At 39.2% G+C, this 21,604-nt stretch overlaps 2 protein-coding genes across 3 annotated transcripts in view; both read left to right on the forward strand.

Moving 5' to 3' along the window:
- The first annotated feature begins 6,195 nt into the window (after positions 1–6,195).
- On the forward strand, positions 6,196–11,488 carry Gprasp2 (G protein-coupled receptor associated sorting protein 2). Of its 2 annotated transcripts, none has more exons than XM_005004148.3 (4): positions 6,196–6,367; positions 7,546–7,616; positions 7,932–8,008; positions 8,281–11,488. In XM_005004148.3, exon 4 carries the CDS (start codon positions 8,596–8,598, stop codon positions 11,119–11,121), a length of 2,526 nt encoding a protein of 841 aa, XP_005004205.2. In that variant the 5' UTR covers positions 6,196–6,367; positions 7,546–7,616; positions 7,932–8,008; positions 8,281–8,595; the 3' UTR covers positions 11,122–11,488. The 2 variants fall into 2 exon arrangements, with proteins under 2 accessions (XP_005004205.2, XP_063102285.1); XM_063246215.1 differs by lacking the exon at positions 6,196–6,367 and adding an exon at positions 6,629–6,991.
- Gprasp3 (G protein-coupled receptor associated sorting protein family member 3) overlaps positions 6,308–21,604 on the forward strand; it is a 43,235-nt gene continuing 27,938 nt past the window's right edge. The window contains exon 1 of the mRNA XM_063246216.1: positions 6,308–6,367. The gene's annotated coding sequence lies outside the window, so the exon portion shown is untranslated. The remainder of the gene's footprint in view (positions 6,368–21,604) is intronic.

A 21,604-nucleotide genomic window follows, 5' to 3' on the forward strand; every position in this document is an offset into this window, starting at 1 on the left:
GCCTGAACCATATAGTGAAACCCTGCCTCAAAAGAGACAAAAAACGAATAACTAAGAGAAAGGAAAATGAACTTTGTCTCCTGCCTCACAGTACAAACACATACACAAACACACACAAAAAAATTTGAGACTAACCATAGACCTAACTATAAAATTTAAACCATAAAGCTATTAGAAGCAAATGAAAAAAATTCCTTCCTGAGTATAAGTATAGACAAAGGTTTCTAGGAGAAGATACACAAAATATATTAGAATGGAGGGGGTGCAGTCAAGAAAGGTCAAAAATTATTGCAAATTAAAACATAGTAAAGCGGTACAAACACTAAATCCAGTGTGTCTCTCAGGTTTTGATCCTGGGACAGTAGAAAAATTACCATATAGGATATTTCAGGATATCCATATAGGATATTTCAGGGCCATTTGGTAGAATGTAAACATTTTATAAATTCAATGATAATACCGTATCAATAAGAAACTGTATCATGTGGGTAAAGAATAAATTTTCTGAGTTTGATAATAGGGAAAAAAGAAAGAAAACCCCAATGAATCAACAACAACAGCAACAACAAATAACTCTGCAGCAATAAACATGTACACCAGTCCTCCAGGGTAAAAAGTAAAAATGAAAAAGTCAATTTTTATTGTATACTAGCAATGAGAAATAAGAATTTAAAATGAAAAATACAGTTCTATTTATATTAGCAACAACATATGAACTATTTAGACAAATAATGAAATATCTACAAGATGTGTATCAGAAAAACTAAAAAACAATGAAAGGAATCAAAACTCTAAATAAATGTACAGATATTATGTGCTCCTGGCCAATAATACAATGTTATAAAGAGACCTGTTCTTTCATACTTGATCTGGATTCTACGCACTTCACTTCAAACAACCTGAAGTTATTTTGTAGCTATTGGTAAACTAATTTTAAAATTTACACAGAGAAGCAAAGGACTTCTCAAAGCCAAAATCATGTTCAAGGAGAACAAAGTCAGAAGACTGACACTACATGACATCAAGACTTACCATAAAACTACCATGATTAACAGTTTGATATTGGTGAACAGCAGGCACTCAGTGCAACAGGAAAGAGCCCAGAAATGGATCCACAGACAGTCAACTGATATTTGACAAAGCAATTGTATTTCAATAGAGAAAGGGTAGTCTGTTTAACAAATGGAGCTAAACAACTGGGTATCTCATGCAGAAAACAAAAAGGAACTTACACATAGACCTTACTCACAAATATTTTCTCAAAATGTAAAAGGTAAAAACCATGAAATCCCTAGAACATAGTAGATCTAAGTAACTTTGTGTTTGTGAGATCTTTTTAGATATGACACCAAAAACATGATTCATCAGAGAAAAAACTGACAAATTGTGTTTCATGTAAGATAAATCTGCTTTGTAAAATACCCAATTAAAAAAATAAAAAGATCAGTTAATAACAGAATATGTCTTTACAAAATACAAATATGTTAGAAGACTGGTATCCAAAATATAAAATGAACTCTTAAAATATAAAAACAAAAACAAAACCAATTCAATTTAAAAATGGCCAAATAATTTCAATAGATATCTGCTCATAATAGATATACAAATAGAAAGTGAACATATTTATTAGAAGTTAAATATCATATGACATCAGGAAATTACAAATTAAAACATTAGAAAGCTAACTTAAGCTAAATAGACAAAAAGAGACACATATCCATAATGACTAAGAGGAATAAGAATTGATCACATAAACCACACAAGAAGGGATATGCTAATGTGCAAATTCACAAATGTATAGGAGGTACAGTGGGTTTGGAGGCAAAACTTTAATAATGATTAGCCCCTAAAACTACTTTTATGCAAAAGCTTTATGCTGTGAGTTGTGCTATGGTTTGTGTCTAGATGCTCTCCACAAGCCTTATGCACTCATGGAGGTTTTTCAGAGGTGGCTAAACCTAGAGTGTATGATTGACTCATAGTGCAATGTTACCATTAAGGGTACTGGCATTAAGAATGGGTGATTATATGTACAGCCATGTTTATAGCAGCACAATTTGTAGTAGAAAAATACTGGAAACAATCCAAATGTCAATACCAAGAATGGATAAAAAAGATGTCTTTTTATACAATGGAGTATTACTTAGCCATAAAAGGTAAACTGGAGACTTATAAGTAAGTGGATGGATGCACTTCAAGTTCATATTCATAAGTGAAATGAAACAGACTCATATGGATAAGCATTGTATTGTCTCAGGGTGAGAAGCTGAAAAAAGTAAATAAGATTGTAACTGTATATTAATTCTGGAAATAGTCATATTAGCCTTCCAAGGTTTATCTTCCTTTTCAAAATTATTTTAATGATTCTAAGTCTTTTGGATTTTGACATTAATTTTAGAAAAACCTGTCAAATAAAAAATGAAAAATTGGAATTTTCATTAGAATTAAATTATTAGATCAGTTTTTGGAAAATTGTTATCTTCAAGTGTTTCCACTTAAAAATGATTCTTCAAAACTTTAATTTCTCTGTAATATTTTCTAGCTTTATGTATACGAGTCTTGTAAATTTTGTGGTGATATTTATCACTATTTCATATTTTAATAGTCTTGTAAATGTGTTTTGGTTCTGCTTATCACCATGAAGTAGAAGTACAGTTGCATTTTAATAAACATGAAAAAAAACAAAAAAATTGTTTAAAAGAGTGGATGATTGCTGGATCAGTCCACCGATTGGATTGGCACTGGCTTAATCCCATAGACTGAATAAAATATAAGGGACAGAAAGAGGCTTGACTCTCACTTGTTGCATTTGCTGTCTTCTGCCTCTGTGAAATACTGCCCCTCTGTAATGTGTCACCCTGCTTTGGAGCCAGTAGATTATGGAAATTTTCACAAACGGTGAGCTAAATAAACCCTTCCTTTCTTAACTTTGGATGTTGGGTATTTTGTCTCAGCAATGAGAGAAAAGTAACTAAGACAGGTTGTTTGTTAGTTTTCAGAAGCAATTCAGGGTTACAAAACTGCTAGTGCAGGTGGTGGGGTGTGAAATCATGGCTATTGTACCCTCTTTGTCTCTGACATAGATTAGTACCTCATGCCAATCTTTTAATTAGTCCCTGAAATTAAAGACAACATTTAACTTTATATGAGCTCTTTTCCTCATTGATATGTAGAGGGAGTAGTGGTATATTCTGGTAATAATTTATAATTTGTAGTATTGCTGTGAGCTAATGAGCACAAAATATTTAGGACAGGGTCTTTCTCTCATAAATAAATGTTCATCAGGTATATCTTATGTTTTCTAAATTAATTGACAACAAATTACCCAACATATATTTCAGTCTTACTGCAAATCCTATCAGCTTTTGGTAGTCATTTCTGTATAAATAAATATCATGAACTCAAGAATTCAGCAAATTCAAAATTGCCAGAGAAACTTGTGCTGGCATAATTTTCAAATATCTATAAACTTTTAGGATACAGGTTTGAATAAAGAAGAAACCACAAGTTGATGTAAACTCCATAAAAATGAGCATGTCTTTCTGCTTAGTTTCTACTGTGTCCCTATTACTTAGGACATGGTAAATGCTCAATATAAACTTTTTGAAACAAATGAAAGACAGTAATGACTTTAAGAAAGCGGAGAAAATAAGAGAAAGGAAAAAGATTACACACATACCACATATCCCCACAAATACCATCAGAATCCAGACTCCCATATCTAAGGCTTGGAATTCACCCAAGAGATTATAGAGTGGAATAAAAAAGAAAACAATCCATCATTTTTGTTAAGTCTATTTAAACAGCAGAGTTGAAATCATTTTCCTGTGATAGGTGATACCCATTTGTGTGCAGATAAAGTATAGAACTATCCAAATGTTTCCTTTATATCATCTAAATATTATAATAAATATCTGATATTGAATAAAAGATGATGTGGAAATATATAAAAATCCATATAGAAGAGGATTCCATTTTCTTTCTTTTTTTCTTTCTTTCTTTCTTTCTTTCTTTCTTTCTTTCTTTCTTTCTTTCTTTCTTTCCTTTCTTTCCCCCCTTTTTTGATTCCCTTTTCACCCAGGGAAATATCAGTAGTGTTCAGCAAAAGTAACATGGTTCAACATGTATCTCATGGGAAAACATATAAAATCCCTAGTTTTTGGCAAAAAAAAGAAGGGATGGTACATAGGATGATTAAAATGGCGAGAGATTATCCCAAACTAAACTAGATCTTCACAGAAATGAAGTAACATCAATAAAACAAAATGCATAAAGATGGTGAACACATAGATTGCCTACTACTGCTATGATGAATTGAAATCCTCTCATGGTATCCATGTGAGACTGTTTAAAGAATTCCTTGAGACACCAAAATGAGCAGAAGCTTAACTCCTTTATTAAAAGGTGCATAGTACTAGCACATAATATGTACACAGAATTGCATAGAATTTAGTCTGAATTACATATAAAAACTAATGAAAGACTGCCATGTAGATAATTGCTATGTTGTATAATTTTAGGAATAAAGATCAGAAAAAAGTTTATACAAGTTAAATATTCTTTTTAATTCAAATATTTATCATTAAGGTTCGGTTGTATCAACAGACCCACAAACTGTGGATATTGAAGACCAAATATGTTGCAAATGTTGTAAAATGACAGAAATTTACTACTTTACAGTCCTGGAAGGGTGAGCAGAGCTGTTTTTCCTCTAAGGTTTCTGGGCAACACTTTGACTTTGCCAACTTATTTGACTCCTACATTTCTATTTTTAAAGCCAAAATGGGCTGTCTAGATTTCCTCAGGCTGCTTCACTGGGACACTATATTTTTGGTCTCCCTCTGAAGCAGAGGTTCTACAGTCTAGGGTTATTTCCAAAAGATGAAAAATATTAACAAAAGATGAGAAATATTGACCGGCACAGCCCCCCCAATGAGACAGGAGACGCTTCAGGTGGTAGCGGGCTCTGGTTTATATATTCGGCCGTGACCAATCACAGGCTGCCACGAGGAAGCAGGGCGGGAATGGGACACAGGCTCTGGCTAGTATATCCAGCTGTGGCCAATCAGGGGTTGCAACAGAGTCAGCACCGGGTGAATACGGAGTGAGCACGAGGTGCGCACGGGGTGGCTAGTTTAGAGAGGGACGTAAAGCATTGCGGAAGCTGACATGGTCTTATCGTCCGGGCGGGGTGTGTTGAGTGCCTGCGCCAACAACAACCAGAACTCTGACTTGAGAAAGTGGGTGTACTGTGAGCCCTTCGCCTGGGAATTTGACTGCGGAACCTAGGCAGGTGGCCATGGCTGAGATCCAAGCTGCTTCCGGTCCCGCTCACATTTCCACACTGCCAAACATCATGAGAGCCTGCACAGAAGGGCAAGTGGAAACATCAAAAAACAGTGGATTGGGAGCCAAGACTAAGATCCCAGCTGGTGCCTGACTCTTGGCCCTTGGACAGCAGAGAAAGAGGACTACATGACTGACACCCTGCATGTCCTGAAAAGAGAAGGCCTTCTTTCTTGGGCAACTGTGGGGACAGCACAGTAATCAAATGAGTTCCCACATGGGATTGAGAAACAGTCTGCATGGCAGAAAAAATGACTCTCAGCCCAGGACCCAGACCAGTGATTGGTTTCCGAGGGCTGAGGTCTTCCTCTGAAAGAGAAGCAGCCTTGAGGGGCGCCCATCTCAGTTTCTTCAAGAGCAGAAGTACCTTCCTCACCATCCTGGTGGGAAAAGCAGGGACAGACAAACATTGGGGAGCCTCCTTGGCTGCCTGTTGCGCAGCCACCCCCCACCCTCCCCCCAAGCCACAGCTCTTGACACGCCCCCCCCCAAGCGTCGAGAAAGGAGGGGGAGTGGAGACGAGGGGGCGGCGCACCGCAGACTGCGTTGCGGCCTCACAGAGGGGCGGCTTGGTATCCATCCGCTGCCGCCAACCTCCCCATGTTGCTGCCCCCTCCTCGCGCATCCTCGCAGCCCACAGCCGCCCGCCAGCCCCACAGGGTATAGTGGCGTAGCGTGGGAGACAGAGTGGTGGTCTGCACGTCAGGGTGCGCTGGGGACTACTGAGGCGGGCGGGTACCGAGCCGCCCCTCAGACGGAGGCTAGCCCAGGCCCCGCCCACCTCGTCGGAACTACGGTGGGCCTGAGAGGGGGCGTTGAGAGGTTCCTGCCGTATCCCTCCGCCCCCCTTCCCGACACCTTTGCGGCCAGCGGTTCTGGTTGCGTCGCGTCCTGCGCAGCTCCTGCCGTGTTTGGTGCAGAGGCGCGGGAGGCGGACGGTTCTTTGCCATTCTGGTGGCGTAGGAACCAGGAAAGCGGCGGGAACCCGTGTGTGTGGCTGCCAGTGGAGAGTGGCGAACAGGTGAGGAGGGGTAGCCCGATGTCCTGCACTCTGCGCCCTTAAAGTAAAGGGATTGCGGGGGATGCGGGGCGGCCTTCCTCTGTGGACAGACTGACAGCGGGCCCCCCAGATCCTGTTTGCCGAGCATGCAGGAGGCGAGCGGGTCCTAGGTGGTCCCAGAAAGAGGTGCGCAGTTTCTGAGGCTCTGGGATTCTGTGGGGGCCAGGCTGAGACTGCTTCCCCGCTTGCCGGCTTTCTGGACGCCCGTGCCCCGCCCTCCACGGTGTCTGCTCAGACAGGCTCTGGAGCAGATGGGGGCCTGCTGTGGGAGAAATTGGAGTGTGGCAGTCGGTGCTGGGGCATTCAGGTAGGCCGCCAGGAAGATGCTAGCTGGCTTGAGGACACCGTGTACAGCCCAGCTGGTTGAAGGTGGCTCACCCTTGCTAGCCAGCTCCCAATTCCCGAATGGGGCCTGTTAGACCCCGTGTTCTGCGTACTCTTCCTCCCTCCCCACAGGCTCCTGTTGGTGGCAGAGTCTCCTGTCTGCGAGGCAGGTCTGGTAAATTCTGACAGGCCACAGTGCGCATCTGTAGATGAGAGGCTTGAAAAAAAAAAGGAGCAGGAAAATGGCCTGGATTTTTGGAGGTGTGTAGGGTTGGGGGGTGGGCAACAGGCACTGAATAGACATACACATAAGGTGGGGTGACTGTGACCAGAGCAGAGGGGCTTCCAGTGGTGCCTGCTAATCTTATCCTTTCTGAAGCTGATCCTGGTATTTACCATATCCCCCCAACACCTCGTGAGCCCCAAATTGGAGACCTAAAAAGGTGGGCTCATGGAGTGGGCAATGAAGGACTGCTGAGTAAGATCTTACAGCATACTTTCTAGAATATGCTATGCTCTTCCCCTGTTCAATGCTGCTGCGCAAGGTAGGAGTGAGTGTGTGGTACACCTTGTGGTGGATCATCAGAATTGGAGCTGGATGTAATGGGAAGTGTGAGGAAGTCTAGAAAAGGCTTCTTACCCTCTGGAACACTGCAACAGGGACCGTTTAAAATGAGAATATTAAGCCACCAGGTCCCAAATTTTGAAGGAGATAACGGGGAGATTGTTTGCTTTGATGTTGCTGTGTCCACCAGGCTTAGCTGCTATAACTGTTTCCTGACTTGGCTTAAACATTTTCATCTGTTTGCCCTTAGGCTTTGAGGCTGGTCAGTTCTTCAAGAAAACAAAAGAAGAGGAGAGATTGGGCTCAAATCTCTGGAGGCTGGTGAGAAGGGGGGGCCCAGAGGGGACAGCTCCTAAAGAGCAACAGGTGGCTTTGATCTAAGTGAGTGTAGGACCCCATATACTTGTACTTTTTGCTAGATTTGCACATTGCCACCACATTCTTTGTCCATTTTCTGTAGATATTTTACAAATCTTGAGGTAGGTGTGGGTTGGGACATGAAAGGAGAAGACCTGACAGCAGAAGAAAGGAACCTTTAGAGAGATTTGACCCTAAAACTGAGAGAGAGATTTGCCTCGGGCCAGGGTGCATGCCTCTCTCTTCAGACAAGATTCTCTCTTGTATGTTTATCTGTAGGACCCCTGTGGTTGAATGTGGAGCTTAATACCACTTGAACAAAGAAAGGAGTGGAAAATTGCACCATACCAGTCCAGGTTTGTATGGGTGTGAGTTCACTTTTGGGTGGATTACTGGAGACCCACTTTGGTGATTAGGGTCCTGTCCTGGAGCTTCTGTGCTTCTCTGTTGTCAACAAGCTTCTCCACTGTCCCTATACCTATTTTGTAGCATGCAAGAGGGACAAAGTGACTTTATCATAGTTTAGTTTTTTTCTACCTAGCATCTGATACCATTTTCTCTGTGAGAGTTTCTGCATGAGGGAACACAACTGGATGAGAAATTGAGTTCCCCATTTTGTTCTTTCTAGATCCACTTCCAGTGACAGCTCTGGTGGTGCAGAAGTTGCTGCTGGCCATCACCCTCAACAGTTCTGCACCCAGCCAGGAAGCATTCAGCTCTCCCCAGCCTGGTTGTGCCTCTTCTGCACTTTATCTATATATTATTGACTAAGATTGTGCTTAAGTAGGAGCCTGAGTGACTGCTAGGTTGATTTTAAGTTGTGTTCTCCACTTTATCTCCTGCATCATCAAAACAGTGTCAAGGTACAGATCTGTGACTGATCTGTTGTAAGGACTGAAATTGTTATACAGCTACTTAATTGAGTCTTCTGTTAACTTTTACCATGACTGGGGCAGAAGTTGAGTCTGGTGTCCAGGCCAAGCCTGAAAAAAAGGCTGGGGAATTGGGTATGGGAGGGGTTGAGCGAGAGAATGAAGTCCCTTTGGTGGTCAGACCCAAGATTAGACCCCCGGTCCAGCTATCTCCTGGAGCAAAGCCCAAAACTGAGTCCAAGTCTACACCTGGAGCAAGGTCCAAAACTGAGTTACCAGTAGTGGCTGGGGCAAGACCAGATACAGAGGTCTCAGCAATAGCTGGAGTAAGGCCCAAAATTGAGTCCCCAGTAGTAGCTGGGGCAAGGCCCAAAACTGATGGGAGGGCAGTAGGTGGTGCACGTCCTAAGACTGAGGCCAGAGCAATCCCTGGGGTAAGGCTTAAGAATGATGCTCTAGCATGGTCCCAGACTGAGTTTGGGGCTGAGGAAATGTCGCAGTTAGATGGAGCATCACAGTTGAATGCTGTCACCTGGCCACTGGTCAGTGCTGATTCTGGGTCAGTTACTAAATCCAGAGGCTTGTCTATGGATACAGAACTGGTCAGTGTGGACACTGAATCATTTTCTGGCACTCACGGCCAGACAGTAATCCAACACTGGTTTGGACAAGGGGAGGAGGCTAACGGAGGTTCTTGGTGCTATCCCAGGCCCAGAACCAGAGAGGAAACCTCTAATGAATCGGGATTTTGGTCAGCAGATGAGACTTCTGCTGTGTCTTCTCTGTGGGCAGGAGAAGAGTCTAGTATCAGATCCTGGCCCAGGGAAGAAGCCTATACCAGGTCCAGGCACAGGGCTAAACATCAGACTAACCCCAGGTCCAGGCCCAGATCCAAGCAAGAGGCCTATTTGGATTCTTGGTCTGGGTCTGAGGATGAGGCTGGCAACCCATTCTGCTTTTGGACTGGTGAAAATACCAGTAACTTGATCAGTCTGAGAGTGAGAGAAGAAAAAAATACCAGGTCCAAACTGAAAACAAAGAGAGAGGAGAGTTTTGAATCCGAGTCTGAAGATGAGTTCTATAACGAGTCCTGGTTTTTGACTGGAGAAGAGGCCAATAATAGATTCAGGCACAGAGACAATGAAGAACCTAATGGCATCTTGAAACACAGGGCCCAGAAAGATGTTAAAAACAGTGATAGAGCTGAACAAGAGTCCCGGTATGAGGAGGAAGTCATTTTTGGGTCCTGGTTCTGGACAGAAAAAGAGGCCAGTTTGGAGGCTGGAGCTTCAGCAATTTGTGATTCTGAGTCAGGGCCTGAGGAGGGGGCCATTGGTGGATCATTGTTCTGGACTGAAGAAAAGTCCAATTTGGGGGCTTTGGCCAGAGAAGAGGCCAGGCCTGAATCTGAAGAAGAGGCAATATTTGGATCCTGGTTTTGGGATAGAGACGAGGCCTGCTTTGACCTAAATCCTAGTCCTGTGTACAGGGTCAATTGCAGGTTTGGAGATTCAGTGGAGGAGGAGCCTAATGTATCATCCAGGCCCAAGTCCTGGGATGAGGTCACTGTTCAATTTAAACGTCCTTGTCGTGTGATTGGCTTCCCACCCCTAACCTCTTTTAGAATTTCTGAAAGGTCTTATGAAGCAGTTGAGGCAAAGCACAAGAACATGGAACTTAGCCCAGAAAGGGAAGAGGAAGAACTTTTGTTTGAACCTGATCAGCTTGCATCTGTGTTTCCATTTCAATATGATCCTTCCTACCGGTCAGTCCAAGAAATTCGTGAACATCTTAGGATCAGGGAGAATGCAGAACCTGAGAATTGGTACTGTAGCTGCATTCAGTGTGAGCTTAAAATTAGGGCTGGAGAGTTCGAAGAACTCCTTCTATTAATGGACAAAATTCAGGATCCTTTTATTCAAGAAATCTCTAAAATTGCAATGGGTATGAGAAGTGCTTCTCAATTTACCCGAGATTTCATTCGAGATTCAGGCGTTGTCTCTCTCATTGAAACACTGCTGAATTATCCATCCTCCCGTGTTAGGACAAGTTTCTTGGAAAACATGGTTCACATGGCTCCACCATATCCAAATCTAAATATGATTGAGACATTCATATGCCAAGTTTGTGAAGAAACCCTTGCTCATGATGTGGATTCCCTTGAGCAGCTGACTGGAATAATGATGCTTAGACATCTCACTATGACTGCTGACTATCACACACTGATTGCCAATTATATGTCTGGATTTCTTTCCCTGTTAACCAAAGGCAATGCAAGAACAAAGTTTCATGTTCTGAAAATGCTGTTGAACTTGTCTGAAAATTTTAAGGTGGCAAAAAAACTATTCAGTGCCAAAGCTCTGTCAATATTCGTGGGTCTTTTTAACATAGAAGAGACAAATGATAACATTCAGATTGTTATTAAAATGTTTAAAAATATCAGTAATATTATAAGAAGTGGGGCAATGGCCTTCATTGATGATGATTTCAGTCTTGAGCCACTTATTTCTGCATTTCATGAGTTTGAGGAGTTGGCTAAGCAACTGCAAGTCCAAATAGACAGTCAGAATGATCCTGAGGTGGGACAACAGAGTTAATATGGTTAACCACCTGCTGCTGATCAGCCTTACGTTCCCAAAGAGCCCTGAATAGTCCTTTAATGTTGACAGTCTGGTTTTATGTTGTAACTTACATTTTTAATGCTGCTGTTAACTTGTTAAACTCTTGTTTTAAGAGTTAAACTCTTGTTTTAAGATGGATCATTTCATGGATGCCAAATGAATATTAGAACTGAAAACATTTGTTGATGTTTGTCTTGCTGTGCAGATTGTGAATTTTTTTAGTGTTGAGCTTCCAGTGAATTGAGTCATCTGAATAAGCTATGCTGTTATTCACTGTTTAAACATGTTGTTCTCTACTTGAGTTTGTGTTTTCAATAAAGTTCAATGCTAAAATAGGCATAAATGACCCTTCTTCACTTTAAAAATGAGGTGTAGATACATTGTGCACACTTAGAGCCACAAGGAATCGGTGTGATGAACACATATTCTCATTAGAAAATCTCATTCTTAGATCTTAAGGGATACATTACTGTAGACTGTAGTACTTCAGGAATGCTTCAGAGAAGAGGGATCCACTTAAGTTTGTCACCAAAGCGTGGGATGAGACAAGTCTTGCTTGGAAGTGGGCCGTGTTGGTATGAAGAAAAGTATGGAATTAGACAGTATATTACAGCTACCCACTCTGCTTGAAATAGGTGGGAGGAGTTTAGTGGGAGACACATTTGTAAAGTTGGAATGAAATCAGTTTAAGGGAGCTGAACAAGCCAATTCTATTTTATATTTTGAAGTATAGGTGTTTCACCAGTGCCACATAAAGGGTTAAAGAAAGAGTCCCATTAAATGGACTCAGGGATGGGATTTCCTTTATGATCCTAGTTATGGAAATATCATGCAGCCATTGAAATAATCATGTATATATAGATTTATGTATTGAGATGAAAACATGGGCAGTATTACATTTAGTGAATCAAGAAGATGGCATCTATGAAACATTAGACCCTATTTTTAAAATGTGTGTAACTACAATTTTTATGCAACTTCAGTATGTCTGAGTAATTTCGTATATTCTGCAGTTTGTAATAAAATTTACATGGCATAGTAAAGTTTTTTGAAGTGGACATTGAGGAAATAAAAATTTAATATTCATATATGTATCTCAAGTTCTGGATGGGCATGCTGGAAAGGCTAGTTAATAAATAAATAAACTAAATATTATAAAATAATTTAGAAATGAAATCATCAAATTTTCAAATGAAAATTTGTAATTGAGTGAGATTTTAGAAACCAGCTTTTTAAATTCAAAATATTAACAAGTTTCTATTAGTCTGTTGATGCTATAATGGCAAATCTTCCCATGATTATTACATTCAAATAACATTTCCTTTTTAGATGGCAAAGTTCTGGAAATAGGGATAATAATTGTACAACATTTAAAATGTCACTTAATGTCACTGAATTGTACAAAATTATAAGTTTTATGCTCAGTGTATTTTATCACAATAAAAATACCATACACTCAAGAATTGCAAAAGTCAGGGATAAAGTTAAAGAGGGATTCCAAACTTCTGAGAAATACAAATATTTGATTCTTTTTAGACCTAAGAAAAATGTTACATCTTTTTAAATCTTAGGATTCGGTAAGTTTTGAAAATGGAATAATTCTGACTCATGTAAATTAAAAGTGAATGTTAAAGAGTTTATCAACACAAACATCAAGAAAATAGTTGGATGTTTCTAAGAAGACAATATGTAACCTATTAACTAGTGATTTCTTATTGTATATTTTTTTCTTGAAATTCTGTATTACTTGTACCCTTTTACTGCTTTTTTTTATTTCCTTTTTTCTCTTTAAATAAAGAAAATTATATGCAAAAAGAAAATACACACAAAAAGAAAATAGTTGGAGATGTCTATACAGCATACAAAATAGAAAATATAAAAACATATCAAATTTCATTCTTAGGCAATTAAATGTTAGAATAACCCTGCAGAGTTAAATATAAAACTGGAATATCTTATAGGGGAATACATTGTAAGATTTAATGTTATATATACCACTGGACAAACAATTTCTGAGTCTTTTGAACAAATTATCTACAAGTTAAAATCAGCCACTACCCAGATGGAAAATAAATCAGTAGAAGGTAATCCCCAGCACTGCCCTGAAATACCCAGTAATTTATGTTGACTTTCTCCAAATACTTTATCATTTTCCTATGGTACAATGTGATTTACTTCTGAGTCTATGAAGTTTAGACGAAGTAGGGCAAAGTGGAAGTTTAGATCACTAGTTTTATCAGTGATCATCTTGGTGGAAGAAATTTAATTTGAATGTTTTATTTATTGATACTTTTCACAACAGATCGCATTCATGAAGAGTCTGCTGCTACAGCCTAGCTCACTGTGTCATCATATGAGACTGAATCTGATGGTGGGTGATGTGACTAGGTACCTGCTTGGGTTGCAGAAAGACATTTACTTTCTAGGAAGAAGGGACGAGAGACATACCTGACAATTGAGACAGGTGGGTAGAGTGACAGGATGTTCAGGTGAGTAGATATCCCTACATGCTACATTTGCTTGAAAACCAATTTCTTAGGTGACTAGAATTTTAGCCTTCTTTGGTAGAAGAGAATGCAATCTCAGACAATTCCAAATGTCTTAGCCAGGTCTCTCTTTTGTATAGGAGCTTGAGAATTGGGCAGCTATCCTGAGGGAAACATTTGTGCAGAGAACCAGTGGTAGCTATTGAAGGAGGTAAGTATGAGGCAGTGCCATCCCTAGGAGATGGCTGCTGAGATTAGATGCTGGTGCTTGCAATGCCTCCAGCACTTACACTCCCTCTTGCCTTATAAACCGTCTCACGGGGCTGGGGATTTAGCTCAGCAGCATAAGCGCCTGCCTTGAAAGCAGGCAGTCGTGAGTTCGATCCCTGGTACCGATAAAAAGGAAAAAGACAAAAAAATAAATAAATAAACCGTCTCACCCTGTATTGCTAAGTTTCCCATTCACCTCTCAATCTCTATGTTGGAGAGAGTATATGAGTGGAGTTGGCATCAGGACCCCAGAGAGGGGAAATGGTGAAGTGACAGATTGTGAACACCTATGGCTGTGGATCTGGAAAGACAGGAGTGAAGGTAAAAATTCTCTCTCATCCTATAGGCACTCTCTATTTTCTGTCTTCCTTAATGATAGTATGCAGGCAGTAGAGATGGCTGAGACTGGCTCAAGTCTGAAGGAACCACATATGCTTTAGGTTTCCTCCTGGTGAAGGATGCAAATAGTTAATCTCAACTTGTGCAGATCTAGGGAGGGAAAAAAGAGATAGATACAAGGGGAAAGAGCCTAGATACTTCAAGATTTTCACATAGGATTGTTCATTGCAATATTCTGACCTTCTCAAACCTTAAGAGGATTCTTGGATTTCAGTTCATTGCAGAAGCTCCCTTACATTTAGGAACACAGAGTTGCTTAATGATGTGAAATTACTTATCCCTGCTGTTGTGTGCCAGAAAGGAGGGTGTTCCTGATACCCTTATTCTTAAACCTTGCCCCTTATTGGAAGCAGTTCCTGCATCTAGTGCTTCCCATTATTTTATTTATCCTTACTTTACTATTTTAGCAATCCCCTTTCCTTCTCTTTCCCTTGTGCCCAGGATCAAACTCAGGGCCTCACACATGCCACAGAAGCAGTTTATCACTGAGCATCTTTAGCCCCTTCCTTTTGGCATGTTTCTTTACATCATGTATTGAAATCTTCTTAAAAACTAGTAGCTAGTGTTAAGGGGCAGGTAGCATAGAGAAAAAAGCTTGGATTCTGGAAGTGTGATTCAGCTCAATTTGCCTTCCAAGCCTAAACTTTTTACTATTTCAAATGGGGAGAGGAAAACAACTTCTCCAGGGCAAAGTGTCTAGATTCTGGGAAATAATAGTTTGGAGAGAATTGAAGTGAGTGTAGGGTACCCAGGAACCATGAGGGAACTGACAGAGGAAAAGAAAGTAAGTGATCCTGAAGAAATAGACCACTGCTGCAGAGGGGAGACCAAGTGGCACTGAGGACAGTGGCTAAATAGCTGCCAGCTGGGAGCCAAAGTGAAAATAGCAACTTTTCTGCCCACAGGGAAACAGAAACCTGCAACAGGATCAGGTGAATCTTACGCAGTTGGAGAGAACAGGAATCATGGGAGACACTGCTTCCTGAGAGGCTCTGCATAGTCAACAGCTGGTGAATGACTAGTACAAGTGTCCAAGGACACAATAGGATGGAGCAAAAGGTGGAGAATGCCATTGCAGGAAAGAGTTGGGTATTTGAGCCTAAGTCCCCGAACAGTTTCACAGCTGCTTCACATAGCCAAGTTCTCAGGAGGATTTCCACTGAGAGTTAGGGGCTGGTGATCACAGACTCCAGTCCTGTAGTCAGGAGCAAGTATGGCCTGAATTACCAGGGTAATAGCTCACATTATTCCCACTACAAGCAGATCTATATACACAGCACAATTTTGGGCTCAGATTGCCACCTTTTAAAAAATTTTTTTAACATTTTTTATTAAAAAAATATATATATATATAAAAGGGGGGAGATTAAGATGAAAGGACGTAACACATGTATGAACAGTTATTCTGAAGAAAACAAGACACTATAATAGCTAGTGCTGATTTAATATCAGCTTGTTTTGAAGCCCCATCAAGCTTTTGTTCTTCTATCTCCATTGGTTTTATCATGTTGTATCAAATTGCCACCTTAAGTTTCCGGCATGAATTAAGACTGAGCACTGCTCCTTAATTCAAGTCTGAGGAAAAAAATCCGTGTGTCCAAAATAATATAAATTTGTCTTCTTTCTTATTCTTTATTTGATTGTGTTATTTTTATTTTATTTATTTTTAAAATCTTCAATATTTTCCTTCTGTTCATGTTTCCCCACATATTTATCCATTTTAAATTTGTTTTCTTTTATGAGAATATGTATGTGTTCTTTGCATACTCTTACCTTTTTTTCTTTCCAATTGTTAATAGACAGTGGGTGAATTCTCTCCTTCCTTCTTTTACCCATATCTCTTCACCTGACCTCTTTCTCCTGTGTTTTGTTCATTGTCAGTTTTACTTTTTTCCCCTGCACCTTTTCAATTGTCTCCCTTAAACTTTTTTGTCTAATATATGTCAATTATAGAATCACCCATTCCCATTTCCCACTACAAAGTTTGTATAATATTCCATTACCCCTTTTTAGATACATACCACGTATCCTTAACATCAATAGGTCCCTTTGATCCATTCCTTTTTCCTTCTTCCCATACCACAGAGCAGAGGACTTAATTATTCTTCCTTTCTTTTTCTTTTTCTCTTCTCTCTAGAATTACCCAGTTCCCCACCCTCTTGGTGTTTAGATAACTGATTCTATGAAACTACTTTTAATACTGTTTCTCACCAGCAGGGGAGACACAGCCATCATTTTTAGAACCATTAACTGTGGGGCAAGCCTTGGGTTGTTATAATGCTTACATAATAGCTGTGAATATCTTCTGTGGGTTAAAGGGAGATCCAAAAGAGGGTCCTTTGGTGTGCTGTTTCTCAACTACCTGATAGATTCCACTGCAGTGGATTAGCCTGTTACTGCTGTAGTTGTATTGATTTCATTGGAATAATCCTGACTCAATGAATAATTGAATGCCAGTGAATTTGTCTGCCAAAACCACCATCACATCCAGGGAAGAAGGAGAGCCAAGAATACCAAACCCAAGGGCTCAGACTTGATTGGACTGCAAGAATGCATGCACCCTGGCAGAAAGAGGTCCTGCGTCTGATTTAACTTTAGTGTTGCAGTGGAAGGATCAGAGGAATTACTGGGGTGTAAGCACAGTTTGGTAAAGAAACTACTCAGGAATCATATATGTAATGTCTCATGGGAATATCTAATCTCATTGATCTCATGGGTTTAAATTTTTTTCGTATTTCTTTTATTTACTAACATGGTGCTATGTTATTTTATAATTTCATGTGTTTAGTATATTGATAGTCTTATGTTTATTTGTCACTTGGGTATGATTTAATAGATGTCTGATTTTTTCATCTCCTCTCAGCTTTTTATATAGTTTCCTCTGTTCAAAGCCCTGAGAAAATATTATTTAAATGTTTCTTTATTTTTTCCAAACACAGAAACTCCTCTTCCCAAGTTCTTAAATTCACCATACTTATCTTGCTCACAGACATGCTTATCTGCCCTAGTGTAATTCCTTGATCCTTTGCAACCTAAGCCTGTGGCTTTTCCACATCTTAACTATCCTACTGTCCTCTCTGTCAGCAACTTCAGATAACCACATACCTTTCCTTAACCACAAAATGAACCCTGTTCTCCCATATCTTGTCCTTACCACCACAGCATATCCTCTGAAAACCCTCAATAGTAAACCTTCAAGTCAACTAAAAGTACTCCAATAAAATAAGAACCCATATCAATATTTTCTTCTCATCGGCCATAATTCTTCCTTTCAAACTCCCCCCATAGTGCCTAACACTTAGTGCCATTCTCTCCTGGCCACATCTCACCTACCTTACTGCAGAACAACCACAAATAATATTGCAGCATTCAAAGCGATAGAAAAAGGGGGAAGAATAACTGCAAAGATTATCATATAGAGATGCTGTAAGATTGAATCTGAATGCTATTATAAATAGAAACAATTATTTTCATGAACAATAAGGATAGACTTGATATCACTTAAAGTGAATAATAGAAGAAATAAATCTTCACACCTAACTTACAAAGTTGAACATTATTCATGAAGAGGCAGGATCATACTAAAAATCTCCAGATAAACCACAAATATTCATCATGTCTTTAGTCTCCAACCTGCAGTAACTTCCCCAAAATGAGAAAAAAGAGAGGATCATATAGAATTTGAAAAATTATATAGGTATAAATACAGATATAAATAGGAGAATTTGGAAACAGAAATAGAAGATCTCCAAGACTCCCTAAATCTCCAAAGGGAAAGCAAGTGTTCACAAAGTGAGAAGATAACAAATACCAGGTAGCAGAAATGTATTACAAAAATTCTTAGAAGGGATGAAGAAAACAGATGAGTTCAAACATGAAATGAACCAAAAGTTCACAGTACTTATATTCAATATGGCCATGGTAAATTTTGGGAAAATACATAAAAACCTGGAGCAGCTAACCAAAACATTTCAAAATTTGAAGCACAGACTCAACAAACACATGGAACCCTCAAAAAGATATCACACAGACATAATTGAAATTAAAAATAGTATTATTGAATTCATACTTTGGACAAATGACTAATGAAGACACAATCTCTTATATTAAGGAAAAAATACTGAACTGTGTTAAGCTCTCAAGCCAAAAAGAATCAAACAAAAAGAGAAAACTATTCATCAGCTACTAGATGTCAACTAAAAGACCAATAAAGCAAGAAGTTCACCAAGGTATATCCTTATTAAACTCACATATGTCCAGCAAAAGAACAGAATTTTAAAGGCAGAGATAAATTCACATATAAAGGCAAACATTAAAATCAGCAGACTTCTCAGCACAAACTCTGTAGGCCATAGGAGTTTGGAATGAAGTATTTCAACCCCTAACAGTAAATAACTTCCCACTCAGGTTAACATACCAAGCAAAGCTATCCTTGAAAATATATGGACCAATAAGGTATTTCCATGAAAATGATCAGCTCAAAAGATCTATGTTTGCTAAAGAGAAAACACATAAGATTATTCTTGACACAACAATGAATTAGACACAACTAAAGACAGGAAGTTATTGAGGTCAATAGATAAACAGTAATAAAAATATTTGGAAAAATAAAATATGTCAATAGATAAGGGAGGCAATAAGAGTAAAAATCCAACATGTCTCAGTAATATCTCAATGTTAACAGCCTCAACTGTCCAATCAAAAACTACAGACTGGCAGAATGGTTCAAAAAGCAAACCCAGAAATCTATTCAAGAAAATTAATCCAAAAAGATATTCATAGTCTAAAAATTAAAGGATGAAAAGTAACATTTCATGCACCAGGAATGTGAAAACAAACATGGATTGCAATTCCAATATCATACATGGTAAACTTCATGTTAAAATATACGAGAAGAGACAGAGAAGATCACTACATTCTAGCTAAGGCACTAATCCAATAAGAAAAGATAACACTGGTGAACATATATGCACTAAATTCTGGGGTACATATCTTCATAAAACAAATGCTGCTGAAATTAAAAGATGAAATAAACATTAATACAATCATAGGGTACTTAAGCATCATGTTTTTGCAAGGATATAGATCAACTAAAACAAAAAAGAAATTTAAAGTCTGTACCATACCCTACACCTTGTAGATATACTAGATATATACAAAGTATTGAACCCCTCTACAACAAAGTATACATTGTTTTCAGTAACAGGTAGTAATTTTTTCCAAAATAGATTGCATACTTGTCTACAAATTGAAATCACCCCATGCATACTATCTGACCACTGCAATTAAAAGAGAAATCAATGACAAGAAAGTTTTGAAAAGGCAAAAGCTCCTGTAAAATTAATAACATACTCATGAACAACCAATGGGTCACAGAAGAAATCAAAGAAAAATTGAAAATTTTCTGGGAATTAGTAACAATGACTGTACAACTCAAGAAAACTTCTGGGAAAGAATAGTAACAATCCTAAAAGAAAACTTCATTTAAATCAGTGCTCACGTTAGGAAAACAGACTGAGCCCAAATAAATAACTTTGTGGGAAAACTTAAGACATTTGAGAAACAAGAACAAACTAGCCACAAATCAAATGTAAGGAGAAAATTATAAAGATGAGAGATGAGAGCAGAAATCAGTGACATTGAGACTTTTTTTAAAAAAGTGAAAAAAATCGAATAGGAAGGAGCAAAGACATGTTGAGACTGAGTGACCTCAGAGGCTTCCAAGGAGAAAACATGCCAGTGAAAGAGTGGTAAATGCTGTACAATGCAGCAGCTAATTGGAACCTCAGAGATAGGAAGGAGGATTCCAACAAAAGTGAGATAGACTAATGTGCAGAGAAGAGGAAGCCCCCTTCCCCCAACTTCACAAGAAAGGAGAAAGCATGTGTCAGTGGAATGGAACAGAGGAGGCTTGCAAGAACCAGAAGGGGCTAACTGAAGTGAGACTTGGAGTAGACATGGAGTGTCTTTGTCCCAGGGCTTGCAGTGTTGAAATTCCAGAGCAACTAGGTGACTGATGGCTGTAGAGGCATTCAGAGTAAGGAACCATGGGTGGGCTTTTCCTTTGCAAAGGAAATCCAGAGTATTTTTGGTTGAAGACTCAGATCCTAGCTCCCACAGCTGAAAGACATGGTCAACATACAAGTCTGTAGAGCTGAAAGAGTAGAACTGGTTCCCCACCATGTCCCTAATATAGGCTTGCTGGAATAGTGCCACACCCTGCCTTAATCCTACTGCAGACTTGTGCAGTTACTCAGAACAGATAAGGGCTCCTCTGACTTAGACAGTACCACAGGACTGTGGACACTGGAGTGTTGCTTTAGGTTTGTGGTCAGAGAATGTTTTGGATGTTTTGGTTTTAATTTTTGTTGTTGTTTGCTTGTTTGTTTTTTTTTTCTCTTATGTTTTGTGATTTTTTTCATGAGAGTGAATGTTAGTTTTAGTTTTCCTGGTTTACTTTGATATTCTGTTGCTTTCTCTTTTTTTCTCTCCTGTCTTAATTTTCCCAAAGCTGGGGTGATTTTCTTTTGTCCTTCAACCTTGTTTGTAATATCTTTATTTTTATTTTGTCTCTATTTTTCCCTTATTCCACTTAAATCCAGCCCTCAGGGTAAAATCACTCCACCAATGGAAACTCCCTGTATGCAAAGTCCAGTTTTGTGTTGGATTTTGCTATATAACTATAGATCTTGTTACTATGGTTAAAGGTAACAAATTAATAGCTTCCAAAGTTTGTCAGTTTCTAGGATGTTCTTGATGCTATGGATATTGCTAATTGCACTGCCCTATCCAGGATGTCACACCTCTTCTGATTCATTGTTCTTTTTTGCCAGCATGGAGACTGTCTGGGGTCATAAACATTAATACAGTCCAGTACCATAGTACTGAGTACAGGGCAACTTAGTAACTTCTCATCCCAAATAAATTGGGAAAGTAGGAATTTGGGACAGACTCAAAGGCCAAGATGCAGGTACATCTAGAAGATATCTCTGAGAAGTACTGATTTCCTAGAGATGTCTAGATACTAGTGATACAGCTACCTACCATAAGTAACTTATAAACATCAACACAGAAAAAAATTCATTATAAAATGAGAGGACACAGAAGCAAGATGCAACCCTAGACTTCCAGCCCACTCAGGGCAAGTCCAGTAGGGAAGAAGGTGAAAGAAATCAGAAGCTAACCACACTAATCTTCTGAAAAGGTAGCACTACAAGTAACAAATCAGGTGATGGGGCTATAGAAAAAGCTAGATCTGAAATAATTTCTCAAGTAAAGAGATAATAACTATAATGAAGGAGTTG

Source organism: Cavia porcellus, unplaced genomic scaffold (assembly GCF_034190915.1).
Source record: "Cavia porcellus strain 051 isolate PalLab524CR breed Dunkin Hartley unplaced genomic scaffold, mCavPor4.1 scaffold_3, whole genome shotgun sequence".
Taxonomy (NCBI): Eukaryota; Metazoa; Chordata; class Mammalia; order Rodentia; family Caviidae; genus Cavia; species Cavia porcellus.